General features: G+C 38.4%; 1 protein-coding gene and 1 pseudogene across 5 annotated transcripts; one reads left to right on the top strand and one right to left on the bottom strand.

The window, feature by feature from the left end:
• Positions 1-300: 300 nt before the first annotated feature.
• LOC103440907 (F-box/LRR-repeat protein 15) lies at positions 301-7,969 on the top strand. 5 transcript variants are annotated; one of them, XR_011583576.1, is made up of 20 exons: positions 301-1,119; positions 1,429-1,690; positions 1,790-1,922; positions 2,405-2,504; positions 2,601-2,798; positions 2,889-3,159; positions 3,254-3,352; positions 3,440-3,528; positions 3,654-3,753; positions 3,843-4,013; positions 4,400-4,552; positions 4,737-4,897; positions 4,999-5,197; positions 5,392-5,837; positions 5,936-5,999; positions 6,253-6,339; positions 6,435-6,606; positions 6,961-7,064; positions 7,174-7,605; positions 7,712-7,969. XR_011583576.1 is itself a non-coding variant. In XM_008379605.3 (17 exons), the coding sequence occupies exons 1-17, from the start codon at positions 719-721 to the stop codon at positions 6,513-6,515; spliced, it is 3,015 nt and encodes a 1,004-aa protein (XP_008377827.3). In that variant the 5' UTR covers positions 301-718; the 3' UTR covers positions 6,516-6,840. The 5 variants fall into 5 exon arrangements, 1 of the variants encoding a protein (XP_008377827.3); XR_011583574.1 differs by having other exon boundaries at positions 6,951-7,064; positions 7,174-7,969; XR_011583573.1 differs by having other exon boundaries at positions 7,174-7,969.
• Positions 7,006-11,105, bottom strand: LOC139197985 (uncharacterized; annotated as a pseudogene).
• Between the last annotated feature and the right edge of the window lie 1,004 nt (positions 11,106-12,109).

Here is a 12,109-nt window from a genome sequence, read left to right on the forward strand (position 1 = left end):
TTAAAGTTTTTTAGTATTTTTATAATTAGAGTTATATGCAATAGAGTTTGACAGGTTAAATTGCAATCCTTAGATTGGATATTAGTGAGTCTTTTAGAAATGCAAGGAGCATGGTGGGAAAAAAAAAATATAAAATCAAGAAATTGACCATATAAAATAGAAACACAAAAATTAAGAAAACAACCAATGGCAAAAAGGGAAAGAGAAAAATAAAATAAGAAAGAAAAAAATATGAAGAAAAATCAAAACGGCGCCGGACCGTTTGTAATATAAATATTTTTGTTAATCATTTATTCTTTTAAGGAAAGACACTCTTATTGCAAGACTTGCTGTTTCATTTTCAAGTAGAAAAACAAACACACAGAGAGATTATTTTCAAAAGCGCTTTCGAGGGTACAAAAAAGCACCTCACCACAAATAAGCACTTTCAGGAGGATCCCCAATCTGATCTGCTGAATTCTCTGTCTTCCTCTCAAGTTCCCAATTCCATTCTGTATATTCATGTAGATATCGATCAATTCGTATCGAATAACAAAGAATTTTGAAAAAAAAATTCGAATCGGTGGTCCTCACATTTCTAGGGTTTCGCGAGCCGTTTCTGTCATTTCTGCGCCAATTAGGGTTTTAATTTCGGAGGAGGAGCCGGAAGGGGGATGAAGATGCGTCGGATCGCGGCCTAGGTTTGCGGAGGTCCCGAGAGGTTTGCTCTTTCGAGTGCATGAAGATTTGGTGCTGCCTATGCTTCACCCAAGGAGACGAACCAGAAGAGGACGATAGCGAGGCGGAGGCGATCATGAAGGAGGGGGATTTTGGAAATGACGGCAATTCGGAGGGCGCCATCGGAAATGGCGACGAAATTGACGGCAATGCTCAGAGTTTGGGGCTGGTGGGGAATGAGCGCGGCCGTAATGACCATCTGGTATTGTTCGAAGGGATGGTTGAGGCAATGCGTGGTGGTGGCGCTCAGTGGGATGAGTCTGTTTGTGTTGGTGCTCTTGCGTCGTTGAGGGCCTCGATTGGGAACCCTTGGATTTCCGAGGGCGAGAGTAGCTCGGCTGCAGACAATGGCAGTGATCACGATTCGCACCATAAGCGAGCCAAAGTTCAATCCTTTAATCAGTGAGTTTCTCACTGTAGCTCCTTAGTTTTGATCGATTGGTAGATTTTAGATAATTTGCCATTGGTTACCAAAATTTTCACCTTAGTAGTTAGTTGGGGCTGAAAGATTTAACTTTTTTGTTTCATTACGAATAGTTTAGGGGTTTATATGTTTTAGATTATTTGGTTTCAGTATAATTTTATTTTCTGCTGGGAATAGATAACATTACCCTAATGAGTATATGCTATATCTATTATTTGGTTCCATTATAATATTTTTCAGCTGGGAATAACGATACTCATGATTGTCTGCGACATTATTTCTTGCAGTGATTTCCACTATGCAATGGCTATGGCTTCAGGTGCTGGAAATTCCAGTTCATCTGCAGAAAGAGACTACAGAATAAATGAGAGCTCTTTCATTCCATATAAGAGCGAGACATTTTTTCAAAATACTACTCCTAATATTGGCTGTGAGGAGGGCCCCTTTGATTATGGCAGTGGTAAGGATGATGACGGTGATCATAGTGGCACCTCAAAAACAGAAGATTTAGAAGTTCGGATGGATCTTACAGATGACCTATTACATATGGTAAGCATTGCCTTGCGTATATTGCATATAATGAAGGGCTATTATCAGTTTTGGTCCTAAATTTGTTTATTATAAATGTCATTTTCTCCTGATTCTCAGGTTTTCTCTTTCTTGGACCACATTAATCTTTGCCGAGCTGCAATAGTCTGTAGGCAGTGGCGATCTGCTAGTGCTCATGAAGATTTCTGGAGGTGTCTGAATTTTGAGAATCGAAGTATATCTGTGGAGCAATGTGAGTTCTACTTTATTTTTGTGGTATACTGGTAGTAAGTATAAAAATTGAAGATTTATTTGTGCTAACTGCCCAAGTAAGTAGAGAATTTGTACCAGTGGTCACTTATGTGTTTTTCTTTTTCATATTTTGGTAGGTTTTCTGTATGTAATTTTTACTGCTTGTGTTCGGACATGGCTAATGATATGGATAATGCATTTGGGAAATATTCATTTATTAGATTAAAAGTTGGTTGGTTATTATTACTCAGAGTTTATGAGGCATGGATAATGTGTTTGTTGAGTTCATAATATTTTAGTTTCCATTTGTAAATTTTAGTGAAAGTGTAAATTTTAATAAAAGTCTAAATTTATTCTTTGACTAAAAATACTATATGGGGTCAATTTGATATTATATAACTGAATCAGAAAAGTTAAAATAAAAAATTATTTTTTTAACATGTCAAATTGTATGCTTATCACTCATTTTATATGGAATTACAGTTGAGGACATATGTTGGCGGTATCCCAATGCCACAGAATTGAATATTTCTGGTACCCCTGCTATTCACTCGCTTGTTATGAAAGCTCTCTCTTCATTGAGGTAAATTGCTTTTCTAAATATTTATGCTATTGTATTTATTCTTTGATATAGTTTTCAGTTCAAGTAACTTACATTTTTGTTTTTTTTTTTTCTCAGGAATCTCGAGGTTTTAACCCTAGGGAAAGGGCAACTAGGGGACATCTTTTTCCATTCCTTGGCAGACTGTCAAATGTTGAAAAGTTTGATCATCAATGATGCTACTCTTGGTAATGGTATCCAGGAGATACCTATAAACCATGATAGACTGCGTCAGCTTCAATTAACAAAATGTCGTGTTATGCGGATATCCATCAGGTGTTTTTCTTTTTTTTTTTTTAATTAAAATTGAATTGTCACATGCTGTCTACTTGGCTACATTTTTGTGCTAAATCTGATTTTTTGCAGGTGTCCTCAACTTGAAACTCTGTCATTGAAACGCAGTAACATGGCGCAGGCTGTTCTTAATAGCCCTCTTTTGCATGATCTTGATATAGGCTCTTGCCACAAGCTTTCAGATGCTGCAATTCGTTCAGCGGCAATCTCATGTCCTCAATTAGAGTCATTGGATATGTCAAATTGTTCATGTGTTACTGATGAAACTCTACGTGAGATTGCTCTTGCTTGTGCTAATCTCCATGTTCTCAATGCGTCGTACTGTCCAAATATATCTCTTGAGGTTAGTTTGTAGTGGTTTTCGCCATCCTTTTTTTAGTACCAATATTTGTTTTATTTTATTTGACATGCTTCTGTGCCTTGTTTTTGTTTTGAAGTCTGTAAGACTGCCAATGTTGACAGTTCTTAAGCTTCACAGTTGTGAGGGCATCACCTCGGCTTCAATGGTTGCAATATCTCATAGTTACATGCTTGAGGTATGAATCTGGTCTCAAATATCAGTATTGTTTGTCTGTCTCATTGAATGCCTTTAAACATATTAATCTGATTATTACTCATTGTAGGTTTTGGAGCTTGACAATTGCAGTCTACTTACCGCTGTGAACTTGGACCTTCCACGCTTGCAGAATATTAGACTAGTACATTGTCGCAAGTAAGCTCATGTTCTTCCAGTACCCAACACACCCCCCCCCCCCCCCGGTGGAGAGCTTCCCAATTGGAGAGGAGAATTTCTCTTATTTGTTTATAAAATTTTCACCTTGCATGTTTCTTCTGCAGATTTGCTGATTTGAATCTACGATGCATCATGCTGTCATCAATAATGGTCTCTAACTGTCCTGTGCTCCATCGTATCAACATCACTTCAAATTCACTTCAGGTAAGTCTTTTGAAGAACCATTTATATTCTTTTAGTGTTGATTTTATTAGACACATGAAATCTGAACAAGTGGTCTTTGGAATTTGCAGAAACTAGCATTGCAAAAGCAAGAGAGCTTAACCACGCTGGCACTGCAATGCCAAAGTTTGCAAGAAGTGGACCTTACAGATTGTGAATCTTTAACAAATTCTATATGTGATGTTTTCAGCGATGGTGGTGGGTGTCCTTTGCTCAAAACGTTAGTTCTTGAAAACTGTGAGGTTTGTCAATTTATCTCTTCTCATTACCTGAGTTAATACTGTTTGAGATTTGATTACGCTAGCTTATGGGATGGGATAAATTTTGCCGTTTGGAATTATTTATGTATTCTTATGTGACTCTGTAAATTGATGCAATAAACTTGTGAGTTTAAACCATGTTGTCAACAAATGCATGACCTGTTGGTCATTCCCCTGAATCATATTGGGGGTTGTGAAAAACTCTTTGATTATTATTTGTTCCCTGATACTTGGACTGTTATTCAGGGAGGGTTGAACTCATTCTTAATTACTTGTTTGGTCAATTGAGATATCTGCTGGCTGATCTTATCTGCTGGCTGATCTTATGTATACTTCCCTTGGCTGACATAATCTCTTACTTCACCCAGAGCTTAACCGCGGTTCGATTCTGTAGCACTTCTTTAGTCAGCCTCTCACTTGTTGGTTGCCGGGCAATTACATCTCTCGAACTGACTTGCCCCTATCTTGAACAAGTTTCTTTAGATGGTTGTGATCATCTTGAAAGAGCAGCATTTTGTCCAGTAAGTGAGAATGATTGTAAAGTAAAAAGATTTTATGATAATTTATGAGTTTTACAATGTGAATTATGTTGCTCTTATATAAAGCCATGAGATGCGCAGACTCTTATCACACTTTTTTCACTACATGTCAATTCTGACATTAAGCAGTCAATAGAAAACTGAATCTTTTCATTCCTTTCTTCAGGTTGGTCTTAGGTCACTAAATTTGGGAATATGTCCCAAATTGAATGTGCTCAGTATCGAAGCGCCAAATATGGTGCTGCTGGAGTTGAAGGGATGTGGTGTGTTAGCTGAAGCATCCATCAATTGTCCACTATTAACATCTCTAGACGCTTCCTTTTGCAGGTTATTTTCATTACTTTTTAGTACTTTACCTACCAGCCTGCTATGATCCCTACTGTTTCAGTCTCAATTAAACTCAAATCGCTCATAATTTGCACATGCAGTCAGCTTAGGGACGATTGCTTGTCTGCAACAGCTGCTTCATGCCCAATGATAGAGTCTTTAATTCTAATGTCATGCCCCTCTGTTGGTTCTGATGGACTCTACTCATTGCGCTGGCTTCCAAATTTGATTCTGCTTGATTTGTCCTACACTTTCTTGACAAACTTGAAGCCAGTTTTCGAGTCTTGTATGAAACTTAAGGTGATTTTTACAGCTCATACTTTGTTGATTTGTTGTTAAATTTAGCATGGTGATCCTCCTACCATAGGATATTGATATTTCATGTACTTTGAGCAGAATGTGGATGTTTCTTTATTTGAACTAAAATTAGAAGAATCTTGGGCAGATTTTTTGACATGATTTTTTGGATCGTATCTTTTCTTATCTTTTCCCAGGTGTTGAAGTTACAAGCCTGCAAGTACTTATCTGACTCATCATTGGAGCCTCTTTACAAGGATGGGGCTCTTCCAGCTCTCCAAGAACTGGATTTGTCTTATGGAACCCTCTGTCAGTCTGCTATCGAGGAGCTTCTTTCTTTTTGTATGCACTTGACTCATGTGAGCTTGAATGGCTGTGTGAACATGCATGACCTGAATTGGGGTAGCAGTGCCGGGCAACCTTCCCTATCTGGCATGTTTTTACCTGAGAATGTCCAGGTGCCAATTGAGCAGCCAATCCGGTTACTGCAGAACCTCAACTGTGTAGGTTGTCCAAATATTAGGAAAGTTGTCATTCCACCAGCAGCACGTTGTTTCCACATGTCATCTTTAAACCTTTCTCTTTCTGCAAATTTAAAGGACGTTGATGTTGCTTGTTTCAACCTCTGCTTTCTTAATTTGAGGTAATTCGTTTATTTAGTTTGAACATCTCTTTGTATATTTAGTTCTAGATTTTCATGATGTTTTGTCTTGCCACTAACATTTCTGTCTTTTTATTCAGCAATTGTACTTCTTTGGAAGTTTTGAAGCTTGACTGTCCGAAATTGACTATTCTCTTTCTTCAGGTACGCATTCTGCCTCTTATGTTGTTATATTTATACGGATTATCACCTTAAAAAAATATATTTAACTCCATGTAAAATTCATGTTTGACCATACCAACAAAATGTTGAAAGGCATGGAACCTGGGATTTATTTATTTTTTTAAGTGACATGCATTTAGACTTTTTTAATATATTTTTTGCTTTCTATAAAATCATTTTAATTTAGTTTACTGCTGGTCCCTAATTTCATTTTCTTGCTGGGATTTTGTATTAGTCTTGCAACATCGATGAAACAGTGGTGGAAGCTGCCATATCGAAATGTAGCATGCTGGAGACTCTTGATGTTCGTTTTTGTCCCAAGGTTAGTACAATCTTCTACACTCCCCCGCTATATCGTTGTAAGAAAACCTGCCTCTTATAATACAACCTAATACTGTCTTTTATGGTGATTGACAGATAAGCCCGACGAGCATGGGGAGATTACGTGCTGCATGCCCTAATTTGAAGCGCATATTCAGCAGCCTGCAACAGTCTTGATTATAGCAAGAAATGCATCTTTTCTTCCGCGGGGCTTATTTGACTCGGCTTTTAGTCCAGCAAGCAGATTTGGTCGTCCATCCCAGAATTTGTATGTAAATCATATTGTGCTTGTATTTAATTTAGGTATTATATAGGTAGCAGACATAGGCTTCATATGTAATCCATACAATGAGTAATGTTTGCTTTTATGTTGACCTAGTGTTCGTCTTGAATTTGATTTTTCCGCGACGAGTGGAATTCTAGACCATTTGAATTCTGTGTGTATAGGGTACTGAATTTGGTACTGCCTTTATGTATACAATAAATTGTTTTTCTGGATTAATTTTCCTTAGTTCCTGTTTTCGATTTCCTGGAATTTTCATAAGGATTCGCCATTTCTTTACCGTAATTTCAAAAGATGTATGTAGTCGATCTAAATGTTTTGCTGACCAGTTTGCTTCAGGTCCATCATGAAAAACACTTTGATGATCGTCTTGGAAGGATTTGGTTTCAGGTCTTCTTGTAGGAGAGATGCTTCGACATGCGGGCGAAAAATATACAAATCAGGTATGTGTTGGAAGATTTTCATAGCTCATGAGTTTACAGTATTGATTCCAATTGCTTCAGGTCCGGGTCTGAAATATCAAGATCTGCATTTTCTAACGAGTTCCTGTAGGAATCGGCTGCGATCTTCCCCTTGCTAGCACTACTGAAGGTACAGTTTTGAGGAGGCTGCAAAGAAGACGGTTATCAGAAATTGTAGCTTTGTTGTGTATACGAAAGGAGATGAAGATAAAGATTCACCTGTCCAGTGCATTAAGGGCAGTATCAATCTGTGCCTTCATAGAACTGACCGGAGCTCGTTCATTCCTCGTTGCGTGCCAAAGCAAAGAATCCAGCTCCTCCAAGGCCCTTCAAAAAAAAAAAAAAATCCGGGTCTCAAGATTGACATCGGTCATAAGCTTGTTACTGCTCTCTTGTATCCAGTTCAGAAGAGCCATGTTTTCGCCGGGACAGTGATGGTACCTGAGACATTGATCAACATCGCTTGAAGCGGTTTTCCCATTGCCATCATCGTCTGAAGCATACCGCACCACCTATAGTTCCGGTAAACATTTCCGAAGCTCTTAGGAGTTCATAATGTACACAAAAAACTGCCAACTTACATAAAGCATGTAGACTGATGCTACTCGAGGAAACCTCTCAACTTACAGCTCGAATATTTACGCGAAGTGACGCTGCCGGGCCTGAACGCAGCAGAGACCGGCAAGTAGCAAACTGGGGTTGGTCACCTTCCAGAGATTTCTCTGCAGTTGTTGAAACATTACAACAAATTTCTACCACTTTAACGAAGTGACGATACACCAACAACAAAATCTTATTCCATTAAGTGAGATCGGCTGTATGAATCTTAAAATGTCATTGCGTTCGGATAAAGTAACAATAAATCGTCGAAAATTACAAGAGAGAAATTAACGATCAAGGAAAGCAAAGGCAAAGAATATTACCAAAGTCCTTGATTTGTAATTGGGTTAATATGACTGGCGATACATAAGCCTCGAGAGGGTCGAGTTTTTTCCTGAGTTTATCATATTGAGGCATTCCATGGGGTAAAAACCCTTTTTCAGCCTGTAGCGGAAAAATTTAAAAGTACTTTTAGGTCATAAAATAGCTTTCTATAGCTAGAAGCACTTGGGTTGAAAAAAAGAGAAGACTGTAATTCTAACAAAAACACTTCTATCAAAAGCATTTGTGACCACAAGTGTACATCATGTATTCTGAAATGGTGATGTTGAGACTCGTTTGGAATGGCTTCTCTAAAAAGCACTTATGCTTATAAGCTACAAAACTGCTTTTCTAATAAACAAGTTCAACTTTTTGTTAAAAATCAAAATACTTCTTTCTTCTAAATTTTTCAACCAAAAGCAATCAGTTGCGCCTTTCAAAAGGCGCTTTTAGCCCCCTCCCAAAGCTAAACCTTAAAGCATCCTAAAGATGATGCAATAATAGCCAAGCACTAATTAAATAAAGTAAATTGCAACGACCTTTTCACATACTTATCGAATCCGCTGCCGGCAACAGCATCTGCATTAAACCCAACAATACAAGTTTAAGTTTTGATTAGAAAATGTTTAATTTTCTTTCCTGCCAAACAGATAATGTTCGCGTCAGGAATTTTCGTCGGGTACGTTTCCTGGCCGACGAGCGCACAGCTCCCCAGGAGGTTGGCGCCGGTTGAGGCCTGCTGACGGGCTTCTGCTTCACTGTCGGGCTTTGTCGGGCAAGTCTCGTCGGGCAAGTCTTGTCGGGCAAGACTCTTCGGGGAAGGCTCGTAGGGCAAGGCTAAAAGAGAAGGACAGAGTTAACTTTGAGAGGTGCCTTTGTGGGGCCTTAGGTGTAGGCCTTGAGGCTCACAATCAAGGTTAACTTTTAGGTGCTCAGGCGTGCCACTGCCATCTTCAGTATGGCAGATGTGAAATGGATGTCGAGTTTTAGTTGTATATATGTATATACCCGAGAAACCGTGTTAGTTATGATAGGTGCCTTCGTGGGGCCTTAGGTGTAGGCCTTGAAGCTTCCTATCAATAACTAAATCAGTGCTCGAACACATCATATTTGTGCTCGTGAGTGCAGGAGTCTTATCACTATTATACTTCTGATTACCCGAGTCCGAGAGGTAGAATGAACCCAAATAGGTGCTTTTGTAGGGCCTTAAGTGTAGGCCTTGAGGCTTCCCATTAGAGTTCGTTCTTATACTCAAACGTTCTAGACCGCAGAACGGAATGAATCCAAATAGGTGCCTTCGTGGGGTCTTAGGTGTAGGCCTTGAGGCTTCCCATCAGAATCCATTCCATGCTTACGCGTTCTATGATAATCATAATATAATAGAAATAAGACTAAGAGGTAGGTCGATTACTTGCGCCCCAAGTAACTTTGGACTTCTCATTTATCAAGGATTGTCGTGGATGGGTTAAGTCCACATAAGGTTCTTTTTTATGCCTTGAGGCCAAGGACTTTTAACTGATCAAATTTACATGCCCGAGGGCTTAGAACTTAGATCTGGTTTGAACAATGAATATATATTCAAATCGGATCCGAGTACTGAGAAAGCCTTTTAATAGTCATCTTGCTAGAAAAATAACTTGAATATAACTGGAAGTATATAACATATTGCTAGGCTAATGAATGAAAAGACAAAAACACAAAGAAGGTCGGGCAAGGTTTAACCTTGTCAGGCAAGCCTGGTCGTCTTGCAGGTTCCTATCTTTGTGGCTTATTAAGGGTCTGAGAGCTTTTTAGGGAGAGGTAAGGAGAGGAGTTTTAAAGAGAAATCGATATTACAGCAAGGTTGAACAGGGTAGCAGAGCTATTACAAGAGTTTGAGTGAAGGCTTGTCCCGAGAGGGATGAAGGCTTGAGCTGACTACAGCTTCGTTCTGAAGGCAAATCTGGCTTTGAGCAGAGTTTGTGCTTGCATTTGTTTGTTTGTTTGAGTGTCCTTATTCCTGGTTTCTCTTTCTTCTTATATAGACAACTCGGCTTGGTCTCCTATAGCAGCAACCTTGCCCGAATGCGGTTTGAAGGGTGATGACTCATCAGCTATTTTACATGTACTGCCACCATAAAGTACTTTATGGGCTGTGTAGCTGGTCAGTCTATACCACTTGGCCTTTAGGTAGGTAAGCAAGTGGTCTTCATGAGCTGCACCAAGTCAGAAAAGGCCCTTTCCTGCTTTCTGGGCTTTGGCTGGGCTTAGGCCGGGCTCTCCTCTAGGCATCCCTTTGGGCCAGCTCCTTTCTTGAGCCCAAAGTTCAAGTTTTGATCCAAACAGATAATAAGGATCTACGAGGCATACGGTTAGGGACAAGGAGCAAATTAGAGACGACAAAGACACAGAAGATGGAGACAAATCTCCCGCCAATTCGATGGTGGCGATGCGCGCCTTACTCGCCGCAGCCGCGAGTTTTTCGACGCTGCGTCGAGCTTTACGGGCTATGAGAAAGGGACAGTTGAGGAGCTGAAGGGTAGCCCGACTAGGCGCCAGCCTAGGGCCCCACTTTGGGGGGCTCCCAAATTTTTTAATTTTTTTTATATATAGGAAAGTGTTATTGACATTCTAAAAATCTCATCCTACACTCTTCACAAGTGTATTTTTCTTTCTAAATATAGAAAGTTTGTAATGTAGAATAAGAATTTTGGAGTTCCAATCATAATTTTCTATATATATTTATATATATAATTTTGTCGTTTGAGTAAAATATCTAAATATGAAATTATAAATATTTTTTTGGAACTTGCCGTGCAACGTTTTAGGTGGGGGAGGGTCCAAAATATTTCTTTTTAAATATGTGTGTGTATATATAATATATATATATATATATATATAAATATATTTTTAGAGTTTGAATTTAATAAAATATTTAAATATAAAATCATATAATTGTCTTGAAACTTGGAGTACAAAGTGTCTTGGGTGGGGTGAAACTTCAGCAACAATTCAATTGTTTTTTGGGAATTTAACGCACAACATACTGGTAGCAAGTCTGCGCTTGCGAATCATTTCTTTCTCACTCCGTTTATAGAGGTCAAGTACCCGATCAATGCCCATCTTCTCTTCTGCTTCTTTTTCTATAATTTAATTTGTGAGCGTTGTGTTTGTAAATATAATTAGGATTTTCGATTCTAGGGTTTATGATTTGTTTATTTTAATGCATATTGTTTATGTGAAATCAAAGTATTCACTTGTCAAGTGTCTATATTGCAGTTATAAAATTCGAACTTGTGGATGCACTTAATAAAGTGGTTAAATCCCTTCAAGAAGATAAATGGATTATGGGTGCACTTAACAAGGTTGGTTACTTTTGCTTCCTAACTAGTTTTGGTTCAAGATATTTCGAATTTTCAATGTTGAATTTTACCGTATTTTTTATGCGTCTCGTTTTGTGTTGTGTCATTTGTATCAAACTTTTGTGTTGGGTAGTGGGTAAAATTTGAATTTTAGTTTGTTTCTTTGTCAATTTGTTGTTTACAGAATATTGAGTTGATTCCCTAATGCATGGTTGTTTCCCGAATGCATGGGTTGCTTATCGTATTTTGTTAACCATACCAGTTACAGTTGCCTCTGTAGAAAGAAGTTTCTCAAAATTAAAGTTGATTAAATCGTATCTTCGATCAACTATGTCACAAGAAAGATTGAATAGGTTAGCTATTTTGTCAATTGAAAAAGAATTGGTTGAAAAGTTAGATTATGTAAACTTAATTAATACATTTGCGTCTAAAAACACGAAACGTGTAATATTTAAGTAATGTTTGCATATCTTTCTTCTTTGGATATGAATTCTAATGATTTTTTTTATGTAGAAATAAACTTTTTCATGTATTTAGTGAAACATTTTCTTATACATATAAATGTACAATGAGTTGGGTAAGAACTTTAGGACCCCCACTTGAAGGCTCGCCTAAGGCCCCCATTTTCTTAGGGCTGGCCCTAGGTGCTAACGTGCGCGGTGCCGCTCAGTGTGGCCATGCCACCAAAGCTGTCTTAAACAGATTAGATGTAAAGAACTCTGCGAGTTTTATCCGTTTGTACATTTGAGTTGGTCCCTAATAATG

Source organism: Malus domestica, chromosome 08 (assembly GCF_042453785.1).
Source record: "Malus domestica chromosome 08, GDT2T_hap1".
Lineage (NCBI taxonomy): Eukaryota > Viridiplantae > Streptophyta > Magnoliopsida > Rosales > Rosaceae > Malus > Malus domestica.

What these genes read in the sequence shown, in the direction of transcription:
- LOC103440907 (XM_008379605.3), top strand. Translation starts at nt 719, where the DNA reads ATGAAGATTTGGTGCTGCCTATGCTTCACCCAAGGAGACGAACCAGAA. An exon ending in CTCATAGTTACATGCTTGAG is followed by an intron (nt 3,353 to 3,439) that starts GTATGAATCTGG and finishes TACTCATTGTAG; the next exon opens with GTTTTGGAGCTTGACAATTG. An exon ending in CTAGACGCTTCCTTTTGCAG is followed by an intron (nt 4,898 to 4,998) that starts GTTATTTTCATT and finishes TTGCACATGCAG; the next exon opens with TCAGCTTAGGGACGATTGCT.